The following is a 20766-nucleotide window of genomic DNA, read 5'->3' as shown; positions in this document are numbered from 1 at the left end:
GTGGTAACCGCTGGTTGTAGATAGACCGGGCTTGCTGAATATTAAATTCTCCAGCCACCCTGGCGCTTGCCGGGTTAGTGTGTATCCGGAGTAAGCGGGATCGGCGATATGTCGCTGATGGTAGCCCGTGAAACCCTCCTGTGTGTACGGTGCACTCCGGGTCTTGATGACCTGCAGTGCGCCGCAAGCCGGCCAATTGGTCCGGCTTCTGTGGTGCTTGGAGATGACGTCATCTCCAAGCGTCCACTTTCACGCCGGAAAAGCCGGGTCTATGCAGACCCGACTGCGGTGTGAGCGGCGCCGACTCAGGAATATCCCGAGTCTGATCCGAATAGGAACCCTGTTCCAACTCCGGGTCAGACCCGGAATTTTGGTGAAAAAGGGGTATAACTAAAATCAATTCATTTATATAGCATTACGAATGTGGATATAAGCAATTATTATTGCTGTCTCATGCTAAATCCATATGCTAAATCCATATGCAGTGTATCTCCAATTGCTGAACATCATTATTGTTATTACTCATACCAATTATGCATTCATATATGGCTTTTGGGAGTGAATTAAGCAAATCCTCTCGCTGAAAAACTATAGGCGAAACTGTACACTGACTTGCTCAAGACAATTTCAGCATTTTACTGTTTTAGTGCTAATACTGTATACAATTGGTAGTTATCCTGATAACAAGTGCAGTGCAACTACTATTTTTCACATGATAAACCTAGGTTGCAATATAAAAGTGTATAGAGTAAGACCTTTTTTTCTCTTAAATCTGCACTATACAACTGGTGGGCAAAGTTTTCCTTGATAAGTGTAGACACTAATAGGCAATTATGCTAATTACTCAAGTCAATTAGCTTGCTACATTGCACCTGAGAAGTTGTTACATAAAGCTTATGGAGCATGTATTCTTGTCCTTTGAAATTTTGCATTACACAGCTGATGGGCAAGTCTTGCTTGACTAATGTGGATGCAAATCTGCTATCAAATCGATTTTAGTTTTGCTTAATACACTGTATGTGATACTGCACACCAGCAGGCTCAGGAAATATTAACTTTCTCTTCATTCCAGTGATGATACAAACTTATTCAACATCTGTCAGGTTGTCATATTTAGGCTGTTTTATTAATTTATGTAGAATTTGTACTGATTCTCTGTTACTATAAATACCAGAGGACCTCCATATCTATACTGTTTAAACAAATCAGTGTAGAGCTTGTACTTACCTGAGGACCCCCATAAGAAACAGTCAACCAATTTTTGTAAGTGTGTGAGAGAGAGAGATAGAGAGATTTAAACAAAGAGCCAGCACATCCACTTTACCTGCAAATAAATGTATTTATAAAGTTAACAGCATCAATAAAGTGCAAATAAACATTGGACATGATTCAGACCTGCTCGCTAGCAAGCGATCGCTCGTGGCTGGCGATGATTGCAAATGTGAGCATGCGTATAGTTCGCAGTGCACGTGCGCAAACTAGTACGAGTGATCGGGATGCACTCGCTCGCCCTGCAAAGACAACCCAGTGGAATGAGTGACAGGAGAGGCCGTTTGTGGGTGGTAACAGGGACAAGGCAGTAGTAACGGGGGAGTGGAGTTACAGACGCAGGTGTGCCTGAGTGTTTCAATGCCATTTCAGAGGCGTGCATAATTAACCAGCATCATCATAGTACACATCACCTGGTTGAATTATACACTGAAGTGCTCGCAGTGCTTGCGGTACGGTACAGTCAACCGCAAGCGCTGCGGTCAGATCCGATGGATCCCGATGTACCGATGGTTGTATATACTTTGGATAGACCGTTTAAACACTGTTGTACCCAACGGGCTTAATGAGGGACAGTATCTAAATTGCTTTCTATGATTCGGATTATGCGTATTGTGTCCTTTGATACTTAACACTATATACCGGTGCTTGATTATTTATTATTTCACCTTTCAATTCATCTTTGGTGCTTATGATATTGACCTGTTCATTACATTGTATTATTTTTCCATGTTGTATGTTGTCTATAGGTGTGTATGTCTTTTTTATGTTTATTTGTACATGCACCATTTGTACCCACCAGTCAACAACCTACTATGGTACTTAATTTTGTATATAGAACCATGAGCTTTGTTCTACATGTTTTTACATTTTGCTATGTGTGGTTAAGTTATATGGTGTAGCCACTTTATGTCTTTATAACGTATAACCACCATTGTACACCTGCTTGGTTCAGAGGTGAAGTGACATACTGGTTGCTTGGCAACACAAGCTGCCGCATACACCGCTATGACTACGTTGCCATGCCGATTGAGTTGTCACTTCCGGTTATGATACTAACAGTTTCCGGTTGTTGACAAGCGGCTGCTTACACATGGTAGTGTTTGAGCGCAACGTCACTTCTGATCCCGCTGTGGACGGTCGTGGATGCGCACTTCTTTGCAGGTGAGTGAGATTGTTAATGATTGGTTTGGGTACAAATGATGCTTAGTCTTTCAATCTCTGTGTCCATGATGAAGGCGTGTGGGTCACGTCGAAACAGCTGTCGGGCAACAGACTGTATGTTTCCAACTAGGATGATGGTTTTGGCAGTTTACATGACCACCCTTGCTGATTTAAGTATTGATTTTTTTCTGACATACCTATTACTATTGTGTGGATAACACAATGTGTATATGCACTTTATTAATGCTGCTGACTTATGTTTAAGAGTAAACACACTGTTTCTTCATCTATTTTGAGGAGTCTCCGGAGTGCCACTTGTTATTTGTATCTGTGTATTGGGGATGCATATTCCCAGAGGAGGGCACCTGGAGCAATATTTCTTGTGAAATTGGGGCACTAGTGTAGTATCTATGCTGTTTTACAAATATGTATATAGTTTGTACTTACTTTCTATGACTGTAAATACATGAGAACCCCATATCTATGCTGTTTAACAAATCAGTGTAGAGTTTGTACTTATTTTCTGTGACTGTGAAATACCTGATGACCCTTGTAAGAAGCAATCACGAACTACCTGTTGTGGTATGTGTACATGCATATAACTTATTTGCTTCATAGGGGTATTTTCTGTCACATTGTCTCTGAGATTTCTAATCTAATTTTAATAGAGTATTTGATTATTATTTTCGCCACTAGACAAAGTTTTGTCTCTGAAATTATTAGCATGTTGACGCTCTAATTTTTGAGCATATTCTGTTTTTCTTGGAGAGACTAATCAATTCAAATAGTCTGGATACCCTAATATTTTAAATTAAGTGAAAAAAAATATATGTTTTAATTAGCAAATTCTACAAATAGATAAATAAGAGTACCCCAAAAAGATATAACTCTTTTTATTAGCCTAGGCTAATTCTCTTTTTAATGAGTGCACTATAAACAAAGTAGGATGCAAAATTGAGTAAAAAGTAGCAAAATTGAAGAAAGAGTATAACATTTGTGTAAAAAGGCAAAATACTGGTCCAATACGAGTGACCTGCTCAATGCGTCATTATGCTTTATCTGCAATCTTATACTAATTCCTTGTGACCAAAAAAATCCTTAGTACTTAGTAAACTATAAGTGAACTATGACGCAAAAGTGAGGGAAAAGTAGCCAAACTGAGGTAAAAGGAGAAAATTTGAGGAAAAAGTAGCAAAATTGAGGAACAAGCGTACAGCATTTTAATCTAACCAGGCATCTTGCGTCATATGGCACAAAAAGGATAGATGTATGAGGGCACATCTATAAGTGTGCACACACTGAGATGCTTAACATGCTGAATCCTATTATGAATGCATGACCAGAGACATGCAGAACTGCAGTGTTATCACAGTAAACTACTGCACCCCTAGAGCCATCCAAGGATGCATCACTACTATTAGATGCACATATAGAGAAATGATGGGATCTACCTTTAGCCCTATTGCTCCTCTGATGCTTAGTTTGTGAACTTCTATCATATGTGGATCTAGACACGTGTTGAAGCCCATGTTACTCTTTATCTAGACCAGTGATTCCCAACCTCGGTCCTCAAGGCACACTAACAGTCCTGGTTTTAGTGATATCCATGCTTGAGCACAGATGGTTAAATAAAAATAACCGAGGTACTATTTAAGTCACCTGTGCTCAAGTATGGCTATCCTTAAAATCTGGACTGTTAGTGTGCCTTGAGGACAATGGCTGTGAATCCCTGATCTAGACCCATGCCTACTAGACTCCATAAGTTCATGAGGACTCAGAGATCATTCCCCCTTCCCAAGAGGGATCAAATTTATGAATAATCCTTAAATGAAGTATCCAGAGAAGAAGCCACTGGAACCCCCAAAACAGTAGCAACACAGAACTCCAGGGCATCCAGATGATCACCAATCTTGTCATCCGTAAAATAAGGCATAGGCAAAGGAGCAACATGGCTATGCCTGGTAGCCACAAGCTCAGACGTAGGAGGATGTGGCCCCACACCCCTGAAATATACTGTACAAAAGGGGCTGATGCACCAATGGGTGGCTGAGTTCCAGCATGACAAACCACCTGCAAACAGTTAGCAGTGCCAAATGCACTTGCAATTGCTGCCAAACTGAAAGGCCTTTTCTAGGAGGAGTACTGGATAAAGGTGCAATATCCTGGACCCATGTCTAGGAAAGTAGAGGTGCCAACATGTTAACCAGGGACAACATATGCCACACTGCAGCAACTGGATCTACCACAGATGATCCAGCACCTGAAACCCCTGGAACCTCCACCAAAGGCAAGGCTTGTTGTGCTCTAGTCTCTACCACACTAATTCCAGCAGGTATTCCTCAGTGTGAGGGAGGTGGAACCCACACATGGGCCCTGGCAGTCCATCTATGAACACTTCATCTCCTGACAGCAAATTTAATGGCATAGCCAGACCACCCTGCAACTGACACTGCATAAAGCCCCTAGGCAGTGGACTGGCAGATGTCCTTTCCATAGGCAAAGCACAAACATGCCAGCCAGCATATATCTTCCTAACATCAGGGCCAGTGCTAGCACCATCAGGGATGTGCACTACAAAACAACCAGACCTCTTAGCTGCCCACCATGGACCTCTCTTGTCCAACTATCCACCTTGGCTGAAACAACCAATATCATCGGGTGCACAACACCATGAAGAGGACACGCTGAAAAGTCCCGACATTGGATCACCCTCAGCTGTGGGGTGATCCACTAGAATGGAAACATCTGAACTGGCAGCACGAACTTGACCACATAATCCCAGACCCGTGGCATGCATTTAAGGACACAGGCCCACTGCAAGGACCCAAGTGGCTGGGCTGCACAATAAGGATAAGGCACATCTAAGGAGAAGATAGAAGAAAACAAAAGAAAAGAAACAGGTGAAAAAAGGGGACAAAAATAAATAAAAAAGGGAAAGAAGCACCAAGCAATATTCTATTTGAATTAAATATTCATCAATCCAGGATTCTATATGTTCTGAAAATTCTCTTAAAATGATCTAATCTTCATGCAGTGATCTCAAAACTGGTAGAACTTGTTTATGAAGAAGATATAATATGAGATATGGTAAGAACTTACCTTTGTTATCTCTATTTCTACGAAGTCCATAGAGTTCCACAGGATACCTTGGGGTATAGGTGTGACGTCAGTCATCGGGCACCATAGAGTTAAGCTTTCAGCCTCCCAGGATGCACTAGGGTCCCCCTCTTATACCCCGCCCCGGAGCCAAGGCATCTCAGTTTTGTACCAAGCCATAGGCCGGAGGAGGAGAAGGAAGAGAGAGAAAAAAAGATCTGGATACACACAAGAATCGCATTCTCACCAGAGGGAGACGGAAAAACCGGTGACCAGAGCAAAGCCCATCTGCAGCACAGGTGCGACAGGGCGGGAGTCCTGTGGAACCCTATGGACTTCGTAGAAATAGAGATAGCAAAGGTAAGTTCTTACCATATCTCATATTTTCTACTTCAGGGTCCATAGGGTATCCACAGAATACCTTGGGGATGTCCCAAAGCAGTATCCTTTAAGGGTGGGGACGCTCCTGTGCTGAAAGGAGAATCCGCCGCCCGAAGGAAGCATCCTGAGAGGCGAAGGTGTCAAACCTGTAATACCTCACGAAGGTATGGACAGAGGACCACGTAGCAGCCTTGCAGATCTGGACTGCAGAGGCACCACGTCGAGCTGCCCACGAAGGACCCACAGACCTAGTGGAATGAGCCTTCACAGAAGGAGGAACCGGTAGGCCTTCATGAAGATAAGCCTCAGAAATAGCCATACGGATCCAGGCTGCCAAAGTTTGCTTTGAAGCAGGCCAACCCTTTTTACGGAAGCCATAGAGGACAAACAAGGCGTCCGAATTCCTAAACGAAGAAGTGCGGTCAACATAAGTCCTCAAGGCCCGCACAACATCCAAAATGGCCTCACCCACTGAAAGGCCAGGTGAGTTAAAAGCCGGAACAACTATTTCCTCGTTAACATGAAACTGGGAAACAACTTTGGGAAGAAATTCAGGACGAGTGCGTAACACTGCCCTGTTCCCATGAAAAATCAAGAAAGGGGGTCTACAAGAAAGAGCCCCTAAATCAGAAACACGTCTGGCCGAAGCTATGGCCAGAAGGAAAACAGTCTTAGCTGTTAGCCATTTAAGATCCACTGAGCCCAGTGGTTCAAACGGCGGTCCTTGGAGAGCCCTCAGGACCACAGTCAAGTCCCAAGGTGCAACAGGTGGAACAAAAGGTGGCTGAATTCCCAGAACGCCCTGCATAAAGGTGCGCACATCAGGGATTGTAGCAATCCTATGGTGAAACCAGACAGGGCCGAAACCTGTACCTTCAGAGAAGCAAGGCGAAGCCCATGGTCTAGTCCCGCTTGTAGGAAGGCGAGTATCCGAGACAGACGAAACTCCCGCGGTGCATAACCTCTCGGTTGACACCACTGGAAGAACGTATGCCACACGCGATGGTATATCCTCGCGGAAAACGGTTTCCGAGCTCTTAACATGGTATGCACTAAAGAGCTGGAAAACCCCCTGGGCCTTAACATGGCTGTCTCAACAGCCACGCCATCAAAGACAGCCGAGTCAGGTCCGGGTGAAGACAAGGACCCTGCGACAGAAGGTCCGGTCGTAGCAGCAACCGCAGAGGACTGTCCACGGACAGACCCTGAAGGTCTGAGAACCAGTGCCGTCTGGGCCACGTGGGAGCTATCAACAGGAGCGTCCCTCCTTCCTGTTTGAATTTCCGGATTACCCGTGGAAGAAGGGAAACCGGAGGAAACAGGTAAGCGAACCGGAACGTCCACCGGACGGACAGAGCATCCACCAGAGACGCCTTTTCATCTCTTGTGCAAGACCCGTACACCGGCAACTTGTTGTTGTGCCGAAACGCCATGAGGTCGATCTCTGGAAGACCCCACTTGTCCACCAGCAGTTGACAAACGTCCGGGTGCAGGGACCATTCCCCCGGATGAACGTCCTGGCGACTGAGAAAGTCCGCCTCCCAATTTAGCACTCCCGGGATGAAGACAGCTGATATAGCCGGAAGATTGCGCTCCGCCCATACCAGGATCCGAGACACCTCTACGAGAGCCGGCCAACTTCGGTTTCCTCCTTGCCGGTTTATGTAGGCCACGGTGGTAGCGTTGTCCGACTGGACCTGCACTGGGCGACCTTGGAGAACCCGATGTGCCTGCTGGAGAGCAATGAAAACCGCTCGGAGTTCCAAGATGTTTATTGGAGGCTCTGCTTCTGTCAGAGTCCACCTGCCCTGGAACAAGTGTGGACCCGAAACTGCTCCCCAGCCCCAAAGACTGGCGTCCGTTGTCAACAGGACCCAATTCGGTACCCAGAACGGACGTCCCTTGTTGAGATGGGTCGCCTGCAACCACCAGGCAAGGGACAGGCGAACCTCCGGGGTGAGCACTATCGTCTGGGATTTTAGAGACTGAGGCAGTCCGTTCCATTTGGACAGGATCAGGTGCTGCAGAGGTCTGGAGTGAAACTGGGCATATTCCACCATGTCGAACACCGACACCATGGAGCCCAGTAACCTCATCGCCGAGTGTAGAGACACCCGGCGGCTGTGCAGACAACTGCGCACCCTCGACTGTAAGGCAGAGATCTTTTCCCCCGTCACAAAGATCCTTTGCTGTCCCGAGTTCAATAAGGCTCCGAGGTGCAGAATCCGCTGAGACGGGATTAGAGTGGACTTCTGCCAGTTTATCAACCAGCCGTGCCTGTGCAGTAGGGCAATGGTCAGGTCCAGGTGACGCAGAAGGAGCTTCGGCGATACTGCCACTAAGAGAAGGTCGTCCAAGTACGGCAACATGCAGACTCCCTGTAGCCGCAGAGAAGCCGCCATGACCGCCATCACCTTGGTGAACACACGTGGTGCTGTCGCCAGGCCAAAAGGCAACGCCCGAAACTGAAAGTGGTCGCTGCGGATTGCAAACCTGAGGAACTGTTGATGGCGCAAAAGAATAGGGACATGCAGGTAAGCGTCCTGTATGTCCAATGACACCATGTAGTCCTCAGGTTCCAGCACCAGAATGATGGACCGTAGGGTCCGAAACTTCGGCACCCGCAAAGACTTGTTGAGAGCCTTGAGGTTGAGAATCGGACGATACGACCCATTGAGTTTCTGCACCAAAAAGAGATTGGAATAGAAACCCTGGCCCCTCTGGGAGAATGGAACAGGCACTATAACTCCAGCCTGGAGCATAGTGTGCAAGACCTTCCGCAGCTCCGTGGCCTTGTTCCGGTCTGATGGTAGACCCGTGGTGAAAAATCGAGCCGGGGGTCTGTGCTGGAAGGAGAGGGCATACCCGTGGGACACCACCTCGAGAACCCAAGTGTCTGTCGTGGTGACCGACCAACACTGGGTGAACTGCAGCAGGCAGCCTCCCACTTTGGGATCCCCCAAAGGGAGACCCGGACCGTCAGGCCGCAGGCTTGTCATCTGGCTTAGGGGCCGGATGTCTGGTACTCCAGGCCTGCTTCCGGGGCTTGGCCGATTTCTTGGGGCCAGCATGTCGGGGAAAAGACTGTGGTTTGGGCCTGCCCTGGGCCCTATAAGACCGAAAGGACGATGGTCCTGAACCAGAAGGGACAGCGGCCGACGGGAGAAATGCCAATTTAGCTGCCGCCAGTGTGGCTACAATCTTGTCCAGATCTGGACCGAAGAGAACTTCTCCATTAAAGGGCAATGCCTCCAAACCCTTTTTGGAATCAGCGTCCGCCTTCCAGGATCGCAACCACAAGGTGCGACGAGCAGCCACCGCTGCCGAAGAAATTCGAGACGCCAGGGTACTAATGTCTAAGGCAGCCTCGTTGATATAAGTGGCCAAATCACGGAGATTACCAATGAACTCCGCCTGCTCAGCCGGACAGTCGTAATCGAAGGACGCTTCCAACATATCTGCCCAGCGCTCCATAGCTCTGGCAACCCTACAAATGGCCATAGCCGGCCGCACTGCCCCCCCTGCAAGTGAATAAGCGGACTTCAGGCAGATCTCCACATTGCGGTCCGTAGCATCCTTAAGGGAGGACATGGATGGCATTGGTAATGTGGCACTACGGACAAGACGTGTCACATGAGAATCCACCTGTGGAGGGGATTCCCACTTAGCAAAATAATTATCCGCAAACGGATAAGCCACCGCCAGACGCCTCTGCGGCTGGTATCGCTTGCCAGGCTGTTTCCACACCTCCTCTAAATGGTCCACCAACTGACCCGAAAGAGGAAAGACTGTGGCGTCATCCTTCACATCCTTAAAAAAGGCATACTTGGATTTAGCCGCTGGGGGAACTTCGTACTCAATCACCAAGGCTGTGCGGACTGCACGAATAAGTCCAGGAATATACACCTTGGACCGAGCGTCCGCTTCCTTAGTACGGAGAGGTTCCTGATCGGAAAGATCCAGAATCTCCCTGTCATCAGACGTCCCTTCGTCATCCTCATAAGGAGCCGACAGAGACGCCACCGGCCGTTTATGTGGCCGCATCACAGACTCCCCTTGCAACACATCCGACAAGTGCTGTACAGAACTCGTCAGGGAGTTAACCCACGCCGGCTCCTGAGAAACCGGGATAGGGGAAATAGGGAGACTGCGGGGTACCACCAATTGTCTTGGGAAACCCTGCATGGGTGACGACACCACTGATTGCTGGGACAAACCCATCTGCGTAAACACGGGCTGCGGAGCTAACTGGCCCACTAAGGTTGTAAGCGCCTGAGCGAAACAAGCCCAGGGCGGCTCCTGTACCGGTGCTGTAACCGTAATAGGCCGCGCCAACAACAAACACTGCCGGCATAGGCCCTCCGCGCTACCCTCCCCCTCCGCTAAAGGTACTTTACACGTAGTACACTACAGCCGGAGAGGAAAGTCACTTTCAGACATGATGGTAGAAAGTATGTGACCCCTCTCACCAATTTTTTAAAATGGCGAGAGACCACCCTGCAGCACCGCACCGCAAGGGCTTTAGCAGAAAGAACAGGGACAGTAATAAGGCTGACAGTCAGAAAGGAAAGTACAGGCAGCAGCGCTAGCACAGTCACATACAATGCAAAGAAACTCAATTCCTGCACTAACAGCGCTGATAAATCAACTACACAGACACAGAGTCTGGTAGGACAGCGCTGCATACACCAACCTGACCACAGCGGAGGAGAGGTATGCGATGCCTCCGTCCACGATGCCTGACCACGATGCCTCCGTCCAGACTTCCAGCAGCGTTCACCATGCATTCTGAAGATGGCCGCCGAGGAGCAGAGAGGAGGCTGGCCTGGGGGAGGAGCGCTGCCACAGGGCCAGTCGGCGTGTTGCAGAGAGGGCTGTGTGCAGCGGGGGAGGCGCCGGCTGTGAGACAGGGAAGGCGCGCTCCCCTGGCATGCATTTAACCCCTGGGACGCCACAGCGCTACCGCTCTGCCGCGGTCCTGCTGTCCCAGGGGGGGTAGTGGAAGCGCAGGTTAGTACCTGGCTCCACGCTGCAGCCAGTCCCCAGGGAGCCCCCTGCCTGGGGACTTCTGGACCATGTATCAGCGGGGACCCACCGCGGGACCCCGCTGCTTACCTTGCTGCCCCCCTTAAGTCCGGCCATGGTCCTAAACATCTGGGGTCACCGCTAGCTGTGACCCCAGATGCTTACCAGCATCCCCGGATCGGTACCGGCGTTCTGGTACCGGCGGGGGTGTAGGGAAGACAGCATGGACGTCAAAACTGACTGTCCATGCTGTACTCCCAGATGTGCAGCCACAGCTGCAAAACGAAAACTTCAGGGGCTCTTCATGGCCCCCCTCTAACAGGTGCCTCCGACTCCGGCCGGGCACCGAACTAAACTGAGATGCGTTGGCTCTGGGGCGGGGTATAGGAGGGGGACCCTAGTGCATCCTGGGAGGCTGAAAGCTTAACTCTATGGTGCCCGATGACTGACGTCACACCTATACCCCAAGGTATCCTGTGGATACCCTATGGACCCTGAAGTAGAAATAAGGACACAGAGACATTGTATTAGAAACATAATATTAAAAAGCCTCACATTGACACTTCTATTGTCATTTGCCCTTGATTATTATTTATTTAGGTGTCAGGGAGTGCACACACCTCCTGCAAGGTTGGATTTATTTATTGAATCTGTCTTGCCTAATTATAAAGATAATTGGATATTTGTGATCCAATAAATTATTATTGTGGTCCCTAGTGTGTACAAGATATGCACTGTTTTAATTAATTTCTGCATCAGGCCATGTCTGTTCAGCACTGCGCTTACTTAGGGACACATACACTGTCTGTTACCCTGTTGACATTCAAAATGTAGATACACTAAAATGTTGATGGAAGAATTCCAACACAGTTGTAATATTATTTAAAGCATTATAACTGTCTATAGTCTACGGAAGCGTAGCGATATTCTTATTATCCTCACGAGAAGCCATGGCCAAATATCATCCAATATATTTATGTAATTAAGGTCCTTGCAACATGCCTGGTTAGCTCAGCCTCAAGTAGGTACAGAATTGAGTCCAGTTAGATCAAACTACCTGTTTAATTCACTGTGTATTTTGCTCTGTACTAACCTGTGAGGACAAATCTATTTCCTGGCACAAAGCAATCTTAATGAAGGACTGTTTGTCCTTACCAGACAGACATACTGTCTATTAATCCAGTAAAGGTTACCAAGCCTTATATACATGACTGCGAGTTCCACTTGTCATTGTAAAAACACCATGGCTTATCTAGTGTGTAATCTAGCATGGTAAAAGACAAAGCGACATGCAATTTAAATTAGGAAACAGAAGCAGCATTGTCAGAATTTACCTGCGATAATTATTGACACATCAGCTGGTGAGGCTCAGATGTAGTGCATAGAGATCTTGACTGTGGAACACTCAGTGTGAGCAAGGAGGTATATCACCTTATACCTTGTCATATTCAACTTTACTAATGTGTAGACTTTGACATGTTGGCTGATTTAGACTGAAAAGATCAATAAGGATGAAACCCCTTCTTGTCTACAGTGGTTTTTCCTATATACTGCTTTCATGGCTGTGCCCTCATCCCTACATACAATATACAATGCTTGGCAAAGTGTATCTGTGCATAATGGGCAGATATGACAGGTGACTAAGTAAATGGTCTATAACAGTTTGTACAATTTAAAGACAATTATATGTTGGGGTAGGGGAAAGAACATTTTTAAAAAAGGAAAGCAGTGCTAGATCAACATTATAGGCATATCTTAATAAAGGTATTTCATAGGTAAACAATATCTCTTTTCAATAGGGTAAGTAAATTAGAGAACTACTGTAAAGGTAGTGGGATTTCAAAACCAGATAGTATTGGGTTGTGTAAATTAAAAGACTATCCACAATTAAAGAGGTTGAGGTGCACCCTTTTTTTGCTATATCTGTCTGTGTTCTTAATTATAAATTCAGCCCTATAAACAACATCAAAATGTTTATAAAATACTGTACAAATAATTTATATTATATACCAATGTCACATACGTACCAGGTAAATATGTCTTGTTATTAAAGTAGCAGTAACATATAGTTGTAGAAGCTGATGTAGCAGGCGTTGTGCTAATTGTAGACTTTGATACTGTTGTTACACTTTTAGTTGTACTGGTTCTCTGAGTTTTACAAGGATATTTAAGTAGTTTAATTGAACCATTGACTCCACATACACCTTCTACACACATTCCTTTTCCGGCAGTGCTATTATAGACAGTTTGATTGAATGCATATATAACTCCATTGTATTCGCAGTAACAGTCTGTAAAGGGGAAATGTATTAAGGTGAGAATATATAACCAGACATATACTCACAAAACATTGTACTTAATATGACAAAATGTGTTATTTTTGTACATAGATTTCTATTACAATTGGAAATTTGGCCCATTACCGGCATTTATGGCAAATGAAAAATATGTACAAGAATGCATCGCTGAAATCAACAGTAGCAATATTGAGCATTATCAAAAATATGGCAGGCAATTGACAACTATCAGTATCTGTTTTACACTAATAAGCACACACATATTCTCGCCCACAAAATGCCAAAAAAATCAGATCTGTTTAATTTGACAACTCACATTAGAGACTATATAGTGGAAATGGATGCTGAGATTCGATGCTAGGGTCACACAACAGGTCCAGCCCACTTGTGGCCAACATTAGTGATTCCAAGTGCTACTGACTTGGTAAACACAGCTCTCATGCTCTCTAACTAATAACTTGATGTAAATGAACTGAATCAAACGTTTCCTGTGCATAAAACTGGAACCAGAGAATAATATGAGGAATATGATAGAAATGCTAGATACATAATGTCCTATTTTCTACTGTCAATGTTTATGCTGAATATCAAGGCCCAAAAAAGTCCAATGAAAAATTGACAACCTATCAGATTACATATTTACAATAACTTTGAGTAGAATTTTCTGTAGTTGTAGTAAAGCAAGTAGAGTTTGAATGAAAGAAAGAACATCACAATTTGGTTCTACTTTCATTTGTTGCTGTATAAAGCAAAGAAACATACAATCTTCAAGTGTGAAAATGTTTTTTGCTTTTTAGGGAATTCAACCAAATGTATACAATAATTAGTTTCCAATGTTTGATTACTTTGGTTAACAATCACTGCTGGTTTAGGCCAGTCCCATGCAACATTAACTTTGGCCATTACCAACAGAGTGAACTTTTTAGCAGAAAGGTTCTAGTGGCACATCATACCACAATCATAACACATCTCTGAAAGCCTCCATTAAACGTTGTTGATGTTTATTTGTATGGAAAGGATCACAAACAAATTTGAAAGACTCTACTTTCTCAACTAAAATGCAGTACAGAGCCATATGGTCCATACAGAGGAAGCATGGATAATAGCCAATCTCAAGGGACTATCCTGCCATAGAGCAAGTGCATAAAATTGTCTGTGTTGTCCAAAAGAATATTATAACAAAATCTAGGGATCTGCAAGCCTCTCTTACATTATCTAATATTAGTGTTGGCTACATTTAGTGTATTCCATGACTTTACAAAATGAGACAATGGAAAAACATGGCTTTAATCGAAGAGTACCAATGGGGAACTACTTCTCACTAGTAAGAAATATTGTGTTCACACCACAAACATTTATCAAAATGCATCTGGGTGTCCTCAGGAGTTCTGGAACAATGTTTTTTGCACAAATGAATCAAAAGCATACTTTTTTTGCCACAATAAGGTCCATTATGCCTGGAGAAACATTAAAACTACATTTCAGTGAACTACACTATACTACTGGAGAATAATAATGGTGGTAGTGTTATGCTGTACAAGGAGCTGGGCAACTTGGCATGAATTTTAGCTAACCTCTGCATAATATAGTGTTGTATAAAAACTTGACATTCCGAATGTTGACAGAATATTAACATGTTCTGAATGTCGACAGAATGTCGACACTGATGTTAGGTTGACTTGTAAAATGTCGATGTTCACAAATGTTTACATGATCATAATGACAATATTTAACGTGTCAACGTCAGAATGTTAACACTTTTGGCATACAGTATTTTAACCTAACCTTAAACCTAAACATTACACTAAAATTTACATTCTGGTGTCAAAATGTTGAATATTGATATTTTGACAAATGCCAAATTTGCAAATGTCATCATTTTACATGTCAATCTAACATCCATGTCGACATTCTGACTGTTGACATTGAAGATATGTTGACATTCTGGTGTTGAATTTCTAAATGTTAACATTCTGACTGGATACCACATAATGAAGTGAATGTGGAATTTACAAAATCCATGGGCATGGCTGGAATAAAGGCCACATGGACCTGGGGCATAAAATGTTCAAGGGCCTATTATGAGAAGCAGAGAAGCTGTGACCAGTGTACATCTCCTACACTATCAGTCCTAATGTCTCCTTAAATACATAAAAATAGAAAATATGCATAATCTTGTGAGAAAACTAGAAATACAATTTAATACTTATGATTATAGGTGACCATGTGGCCAGCTGGGTGGCTGGTGATCATCATGCTGTCATGATGATGGGCCTATTTTTATGTGGAGGTCTGGAGCTCCATCTGCCATTCAACATGTAGACAGTGATTAAAAGTGTCAACATTTCATCCTGGTGGCCCAGCGGTGACTTACCTTTTCCTGATGGCTGCAGCTGCTCCAGTAACATCTTTCTGGTCCCAGGGGTTACTTCCTGGTCAGAGCTCCCATCCTCCGGCGTTCCAGTAAGTATTTTTACCTCAATCCCTAATCCCTAACCCCTAGTGTCTAACTGTAACCTCCCCCCCACCTCCGGAGCCTATCTCTAACCTTCCCATGCAGCCTAACCCTGGTTAGGTGGTGTTGTTTTTATGAATGCCAACATTGTTAATGTCAATGTTTTGACTACGTCCTTTCGTCTTTCGACTTAGTGTTCACTGTACATGGACAACCTCTTTGTCTTCTATATGTCACAAGAGGGTTAAGTACTTGCGGAGATGAACCCAGGGTGGATTCAGGGGAGTTTATAGGAGCAGACATCTGATATTGAAAGGAAGCTGGTCTGAGATGTGTATTGCTCATGAATGGCCCCCTGATGAGGAATAGGTACTGGTGACGAGATACACCCGGAGCGGACTGCGGATACACACAACAGGTAACTGGGACATCTGGGAGAATCACAGACTGTCAGGATAGCTTAAGCAGGGCTAACTCTGGGGGTGGTAATAGGGAGTAGCACTGCTGGTATGCAGAGTGTCTGGGAGGCTGGAACCTGGAGCAGTATACTATATGTGAGACTCAGCAGGAACAAGGAATAGCAGGGAGCTCAGAGAACTAACACCCAGCTAGGCTGGGAACAACGTTGCACTGGCACAGAAGAACTGCAGTTCAGCCCTTAAGTACCTGGAGGAGGTGACGATGGTTGCTAGGGACTGCCAGGAATGCTCTGACTGGATTGGCGCCCAGGTCGCGCTGCAGCGCTGCCAATTTGTGCAATACTTACACTAGCAGCCAGGACACCATGCCTCCAGACCCCTGTAGCATGCAGCGCAAACCTCCATGTGCCTGCATCCCCGCCAGAAGGACCCTGCCAGAGCATCCGGACAGGAAAGTGCCGCTGACCCCTCACAGCCCTGGTCGTGACACTATACAGACCACAATTTGTTCACAGTACTCAACCAGACATGTGAGAACTTTGGCCAAGCTTTAGTGTACAGGTCAACTGTGGTTAATCACTGCAGGTGATGTCTCTCGTCTATAAGCGGACTCCTCACCATCCCGGATGAGGCCAATAACCGTGGTATCATCCGCAAATTTCAAGAGCATCGGTATATCCATTTGCTTTCAATTTGCAATAGCCTTAAACCACGATTACCACCTCGAATAGAAAGGGGCACATGGTCTATCATGGTCTATCATTCTGTACCTGAGTGATGTTAGAGTGTTGGGCATTATAAAAGTGTCTAGCAACGGGTTGGTCACTATGCCCTGTATTCAGAGCACTTCTGATAGCAGATCTATGGACTGCCATGCGTTCCTTAAAGGTACGTTCGGTCTTTCCTATATACGATAGCCCACACGGGCAGATTATCTGTGAGTAACTAGTGAGGGCACCCTGCCATATCATTATTGTCTCAGGAGAGCCGGACTATCACTATATATATATATATATGTATATATATTTTTTTTTTTATTTTTTTTTTACAAAAACATAATAAATTACATACAAAAGTGCAATCATGTCATAAACAAAATTGATAAATATTGCAGAAATCTAACACCTACATAGTTCATATTTTCTAAATGCCGATGACAAGGCAAATAAAGACAGACAGTCTGAGAAGTGACAATTTTTCATGGCATGCAGGGTTACTTGGATGGGCACTATTTTATGCTAATATAGGAAAGAGATTCTCTGTGGCCTGAATCATAACTTGTTCAGAAAATAATCCACAGTCATACAGTACCTCGTAGAGATATGATTCCCCTTTCAAAAAAAAAAAACATGACATATTCCTTCCTGCATATTTTCGTATGAAATATTATGACATTGATAAACCTCATTCTGTGGTTTCCCTGCACGGCAGTTTTTATAATTTGTCAATTCTGCACTACGGGGTATATTTACTAAAGTGGGGATTTTTAGAAGTGGAGATGCTGCCCATAAGCCTTTTGTAAATGTAATTACTTCATTCCTAATATCTCTATTTTGTTAAAATTGAAACTTACTGAGTTCATTGTAAGCGCATTTAATTCCTTTAGTTGAGCATTCACTGAAAAATAAAAATAATTTTAGTCATCTAGCTTCACAAAAAATGTTACATTTTTAAAAATTAAATTGCAAAATTGTATACCATTCTTCACAATTCTTGCAGGATATGATTTTGTCTCCTAGTTTATAATATTTTCCCATGTGATCGTAGCAACCACATTCAGCTACACACTCCATGGTAACTTCCTCTAAGTAGGGCTTGTCACTTGGGCAGGAAGGATAGCAACCTAAGAAAGAGCACACAAAATAACTGACCTTTCAACTTTTACTATCCTGTTTGGATCAATGAATTTATACAATGCTGTTGTAGCAGCTAAACCCAATATGTTTAATACAGTAAGTGTACACAAAGTCGTAGTAATAGTAGGCGAATTTAAAAGGAATATATCTTCATAATGTAAAGGAAAATGTTTATTGTATTCCATATTTCCTGTAAAATAATAATTATAGTTATCATTACTATTATGTGTCTTCAACTGAACATCTCCACTGTGTGTGTATATCGGTGTGTATATATATATATATATATATATATATATAGTGTTCCCTCTAGCTCCGGCGACAGGCAGGGCGCCGGAGCTAGAGAGGGCTATCTTGTGCGCGCGCCGAAGGGGGCGTGGTTATGAAAAGGGGGCGTGTCTATAAGACGCGTCCCCTTTTCGTCATACTTGGGGGCGTGCCCGGCGCTTACGGACATGCCGGGCAGCCCCCAAGCGCTGCAGAAAGGGAGAATAGATGCCGGGCGCATGCCCGGCATCTATTCTCCGGCGGTGACCGGGTCACCGCATGTTTGTCCACCCGCGGGACATTGCATCCCGCGGGTGAGAACGGCTCCCGCAGGCTGTTAGGGCAGGGTGCCGCGCCCTGCTAAAACAGCCTAGCGGGAATGCTATATATATATATATATATATATATATATATATATATATAGTTTCCAAACGGTCATATATCTCCCCAATAGTAATGAAGCCTCCGTGCCTTCCTTGTAAACGGTATTCTGAAGAAAGGTGTAGGCGGCACTGAAGGTCTTAGATTGCAAAAGTAATTTATTCCAAAGTTTCAGGGCACACACTAATGTATCCTTGACAAAAGGGCTGTATATGCCCTGAAACATTGGAATAAATAACTTTTGCAATCTAAGACTTTCAGTGCCGCCTACACCTTTCTTCTATCTATCTATCTATCTATCTATCTATCTATCTATCTATCTATCTATATATATATATATATATATTCAATCAGAGACTAATGTGAACTATCATACTGTAATGTAGAGGGAAAGAATGATCACATAACATAGTATACTTGCTTTTACAAAAACAAATGGGTATATATAGGGCCTCCTTCAGAGTTGAGTGTAAGCACAAGTCGTGGCTCTTGTTCCCTCCTACTTTTATTAATTATGCATACTTTTCTTTTCATGATTATTGTTATTTGCTCTGGGACTCTTTGGAGGGGGAGGGGGATGACTTGTGTGTTCTTGACTGCTGGTTCTTGACACCTGATGATGACGATGCCGCTGACCACACCTGATTCCCCCAATTATGCAAATATAACAAAGCTAGTGTGACTGCAATCTAATAGCATGAAACTCATTTTTTAAAAAATAAAACATGTGTACCCCGTTTGGGAAGGGGAAGGCTGCTAACATATTTATTAGTGTGGATTTTCTAAAAAACTTATATTTTATAATTAAATATTTTTCAGTTTGCTTTTAAAATGCTTTATGAGACATGGGTACTTGTTATCTACACTTTTCAACAACTGACTGTTGTGTATGAATTGTGTATTGTGTTTTTGCCCATCTTTTGTACTCACAATGAAGTTACACCTCCTGTCGTATTCCTGGCACATCTGCACTTATTATTTCAGAGCCAGAGTAAAAACAGGACAACCAGGGCTGATGTCCATGGACCCTTACACACTGGAGTGCTCCCAAACAGCTCCTGTACATCACCATCATGGTGGGCACTTTGTCATGTGTGAACTGGGGCATCTTACTGACACTTTTATTGGTAGGGGCACCCCACAAGTTAGTTGCCATGTGATCCCAACAAACCTTAATCCGGCCCTGTGTTGTTTGCTGAGAGGGGGAGGTGGAGTTGCTACCTATGTTTCTCATGCTTGCATAGGTCGCAAAAACATTTTTTTTCCAGGCACACATAACGTTGGAATTTGATTGCACAACTCTGAAAAAAGGTCTATAGTGTAGTAAATGATAAAATACAATGTTCAGTTTCCTTACCTTCCACTTTGGAAAGTCCAGCTACACATATTCCTTTTGGGTTTCTGCAGCTTTTTATGCAATCGACTCCACAAGGTTTATAATGATATTCACAATGCCCTTCCTCATGGTTATAGTAATCACAGAACACAGCTAGAGGAGATAAACAACATACAGTATGCTGCATAAGCTACAGTACTGTCAAATAATGCATACCATAAGAATCTTAGTACCAATCAGACTTCAATTTTGGTGATTCAAAAATGCAAAAGAGATCATGTTCCTTGAGGCTCTTCTACTTTCTGTAACTTCTGGCTCCAATTATGGCTTTAGATTTTAGTGACTAACTGCCTGCCTCTGTCCTACAGTATGCATCTTGTCATCTTTGATAACAACCACTCACTCACCTCATCTAAGACTTCTCTCATGATGCTCCACACTTTTGAAACTCCCTAGTCCTCCTGACCGAACTGTATTTCAAACTTCAATATTTCAAGCACTTTCAAAACCCAATTCTTCACTATAGTCTATCCTATCCTTACCTGATACAATTTCCTCTGCATGTTCTACTAGCTCCAGTCTCGTGTCCAATCCAAATCATAGAAGATCTTTCTGTTTAAACTAGAGATGTGCAGGTTCGGTTTTACTCAGTTCTTTTTGCCACATTAGCGAAAGTTCGGATTACTTCGGATTTACCTTATTTGCTATCCGGCTCTCATGTGTTTTGAACAGCCAATAAACTAAATCCGAACGAATCCGAATTGGTTAAATCGAACCCGATCATCTCTAATTTAAAGATTATCCCCATTTAATCTTAGTT

The 20766-nt window shown here is 44.1% G+C and overlaps 1 protein-coding gene across 1 annotated transcript in view; it reads right to left on the bottom strand.

Annotated features, from left to right (window-relative positions):
* LOC148525213 (uncharacterized) overlaps positions 1-20766 on the bottom strand; it is an 88835-nt gene that overhangs the window by 32076 nt on the left and 35993 nt on the right. The window contains exons 7-9 of the mRNA XM_088471024.1: positions 19968-20099; positions 17805-17949; positions 17680-17723 (exon numbers count right to left, since the gene is read on the bottom strand). Coding sequence (XP_088327150.1) covers positions 17680-17723; positions 17805-17949; positions 19968-20099 — 321 coding nt within the window. The remainder of the gene's footprint in view (positions 1-17679; positions 17724-17804; positions 17950-19967; positions 20100-20766) is intronic.

This window comes from Taudactylus pleione, unplaced genomic scaffold, assembly GCF_031769625.1.
Source record: "Taudactylus pleione unplaced genomic scaffold, aTauple2 ptg000109l, whole genome shotgun sequence".
NCBI lineage: Eukaryota > Metazoa > Chordata > Amphibia > Anura > Myobatrachidae > Taudactylus > Taudactylus pleione.
The sequence above is the reverse complement of the archived record's forward strand: the minus strand, read 5'-3'. Positions and strand labels throughout refer to the sequence as shown.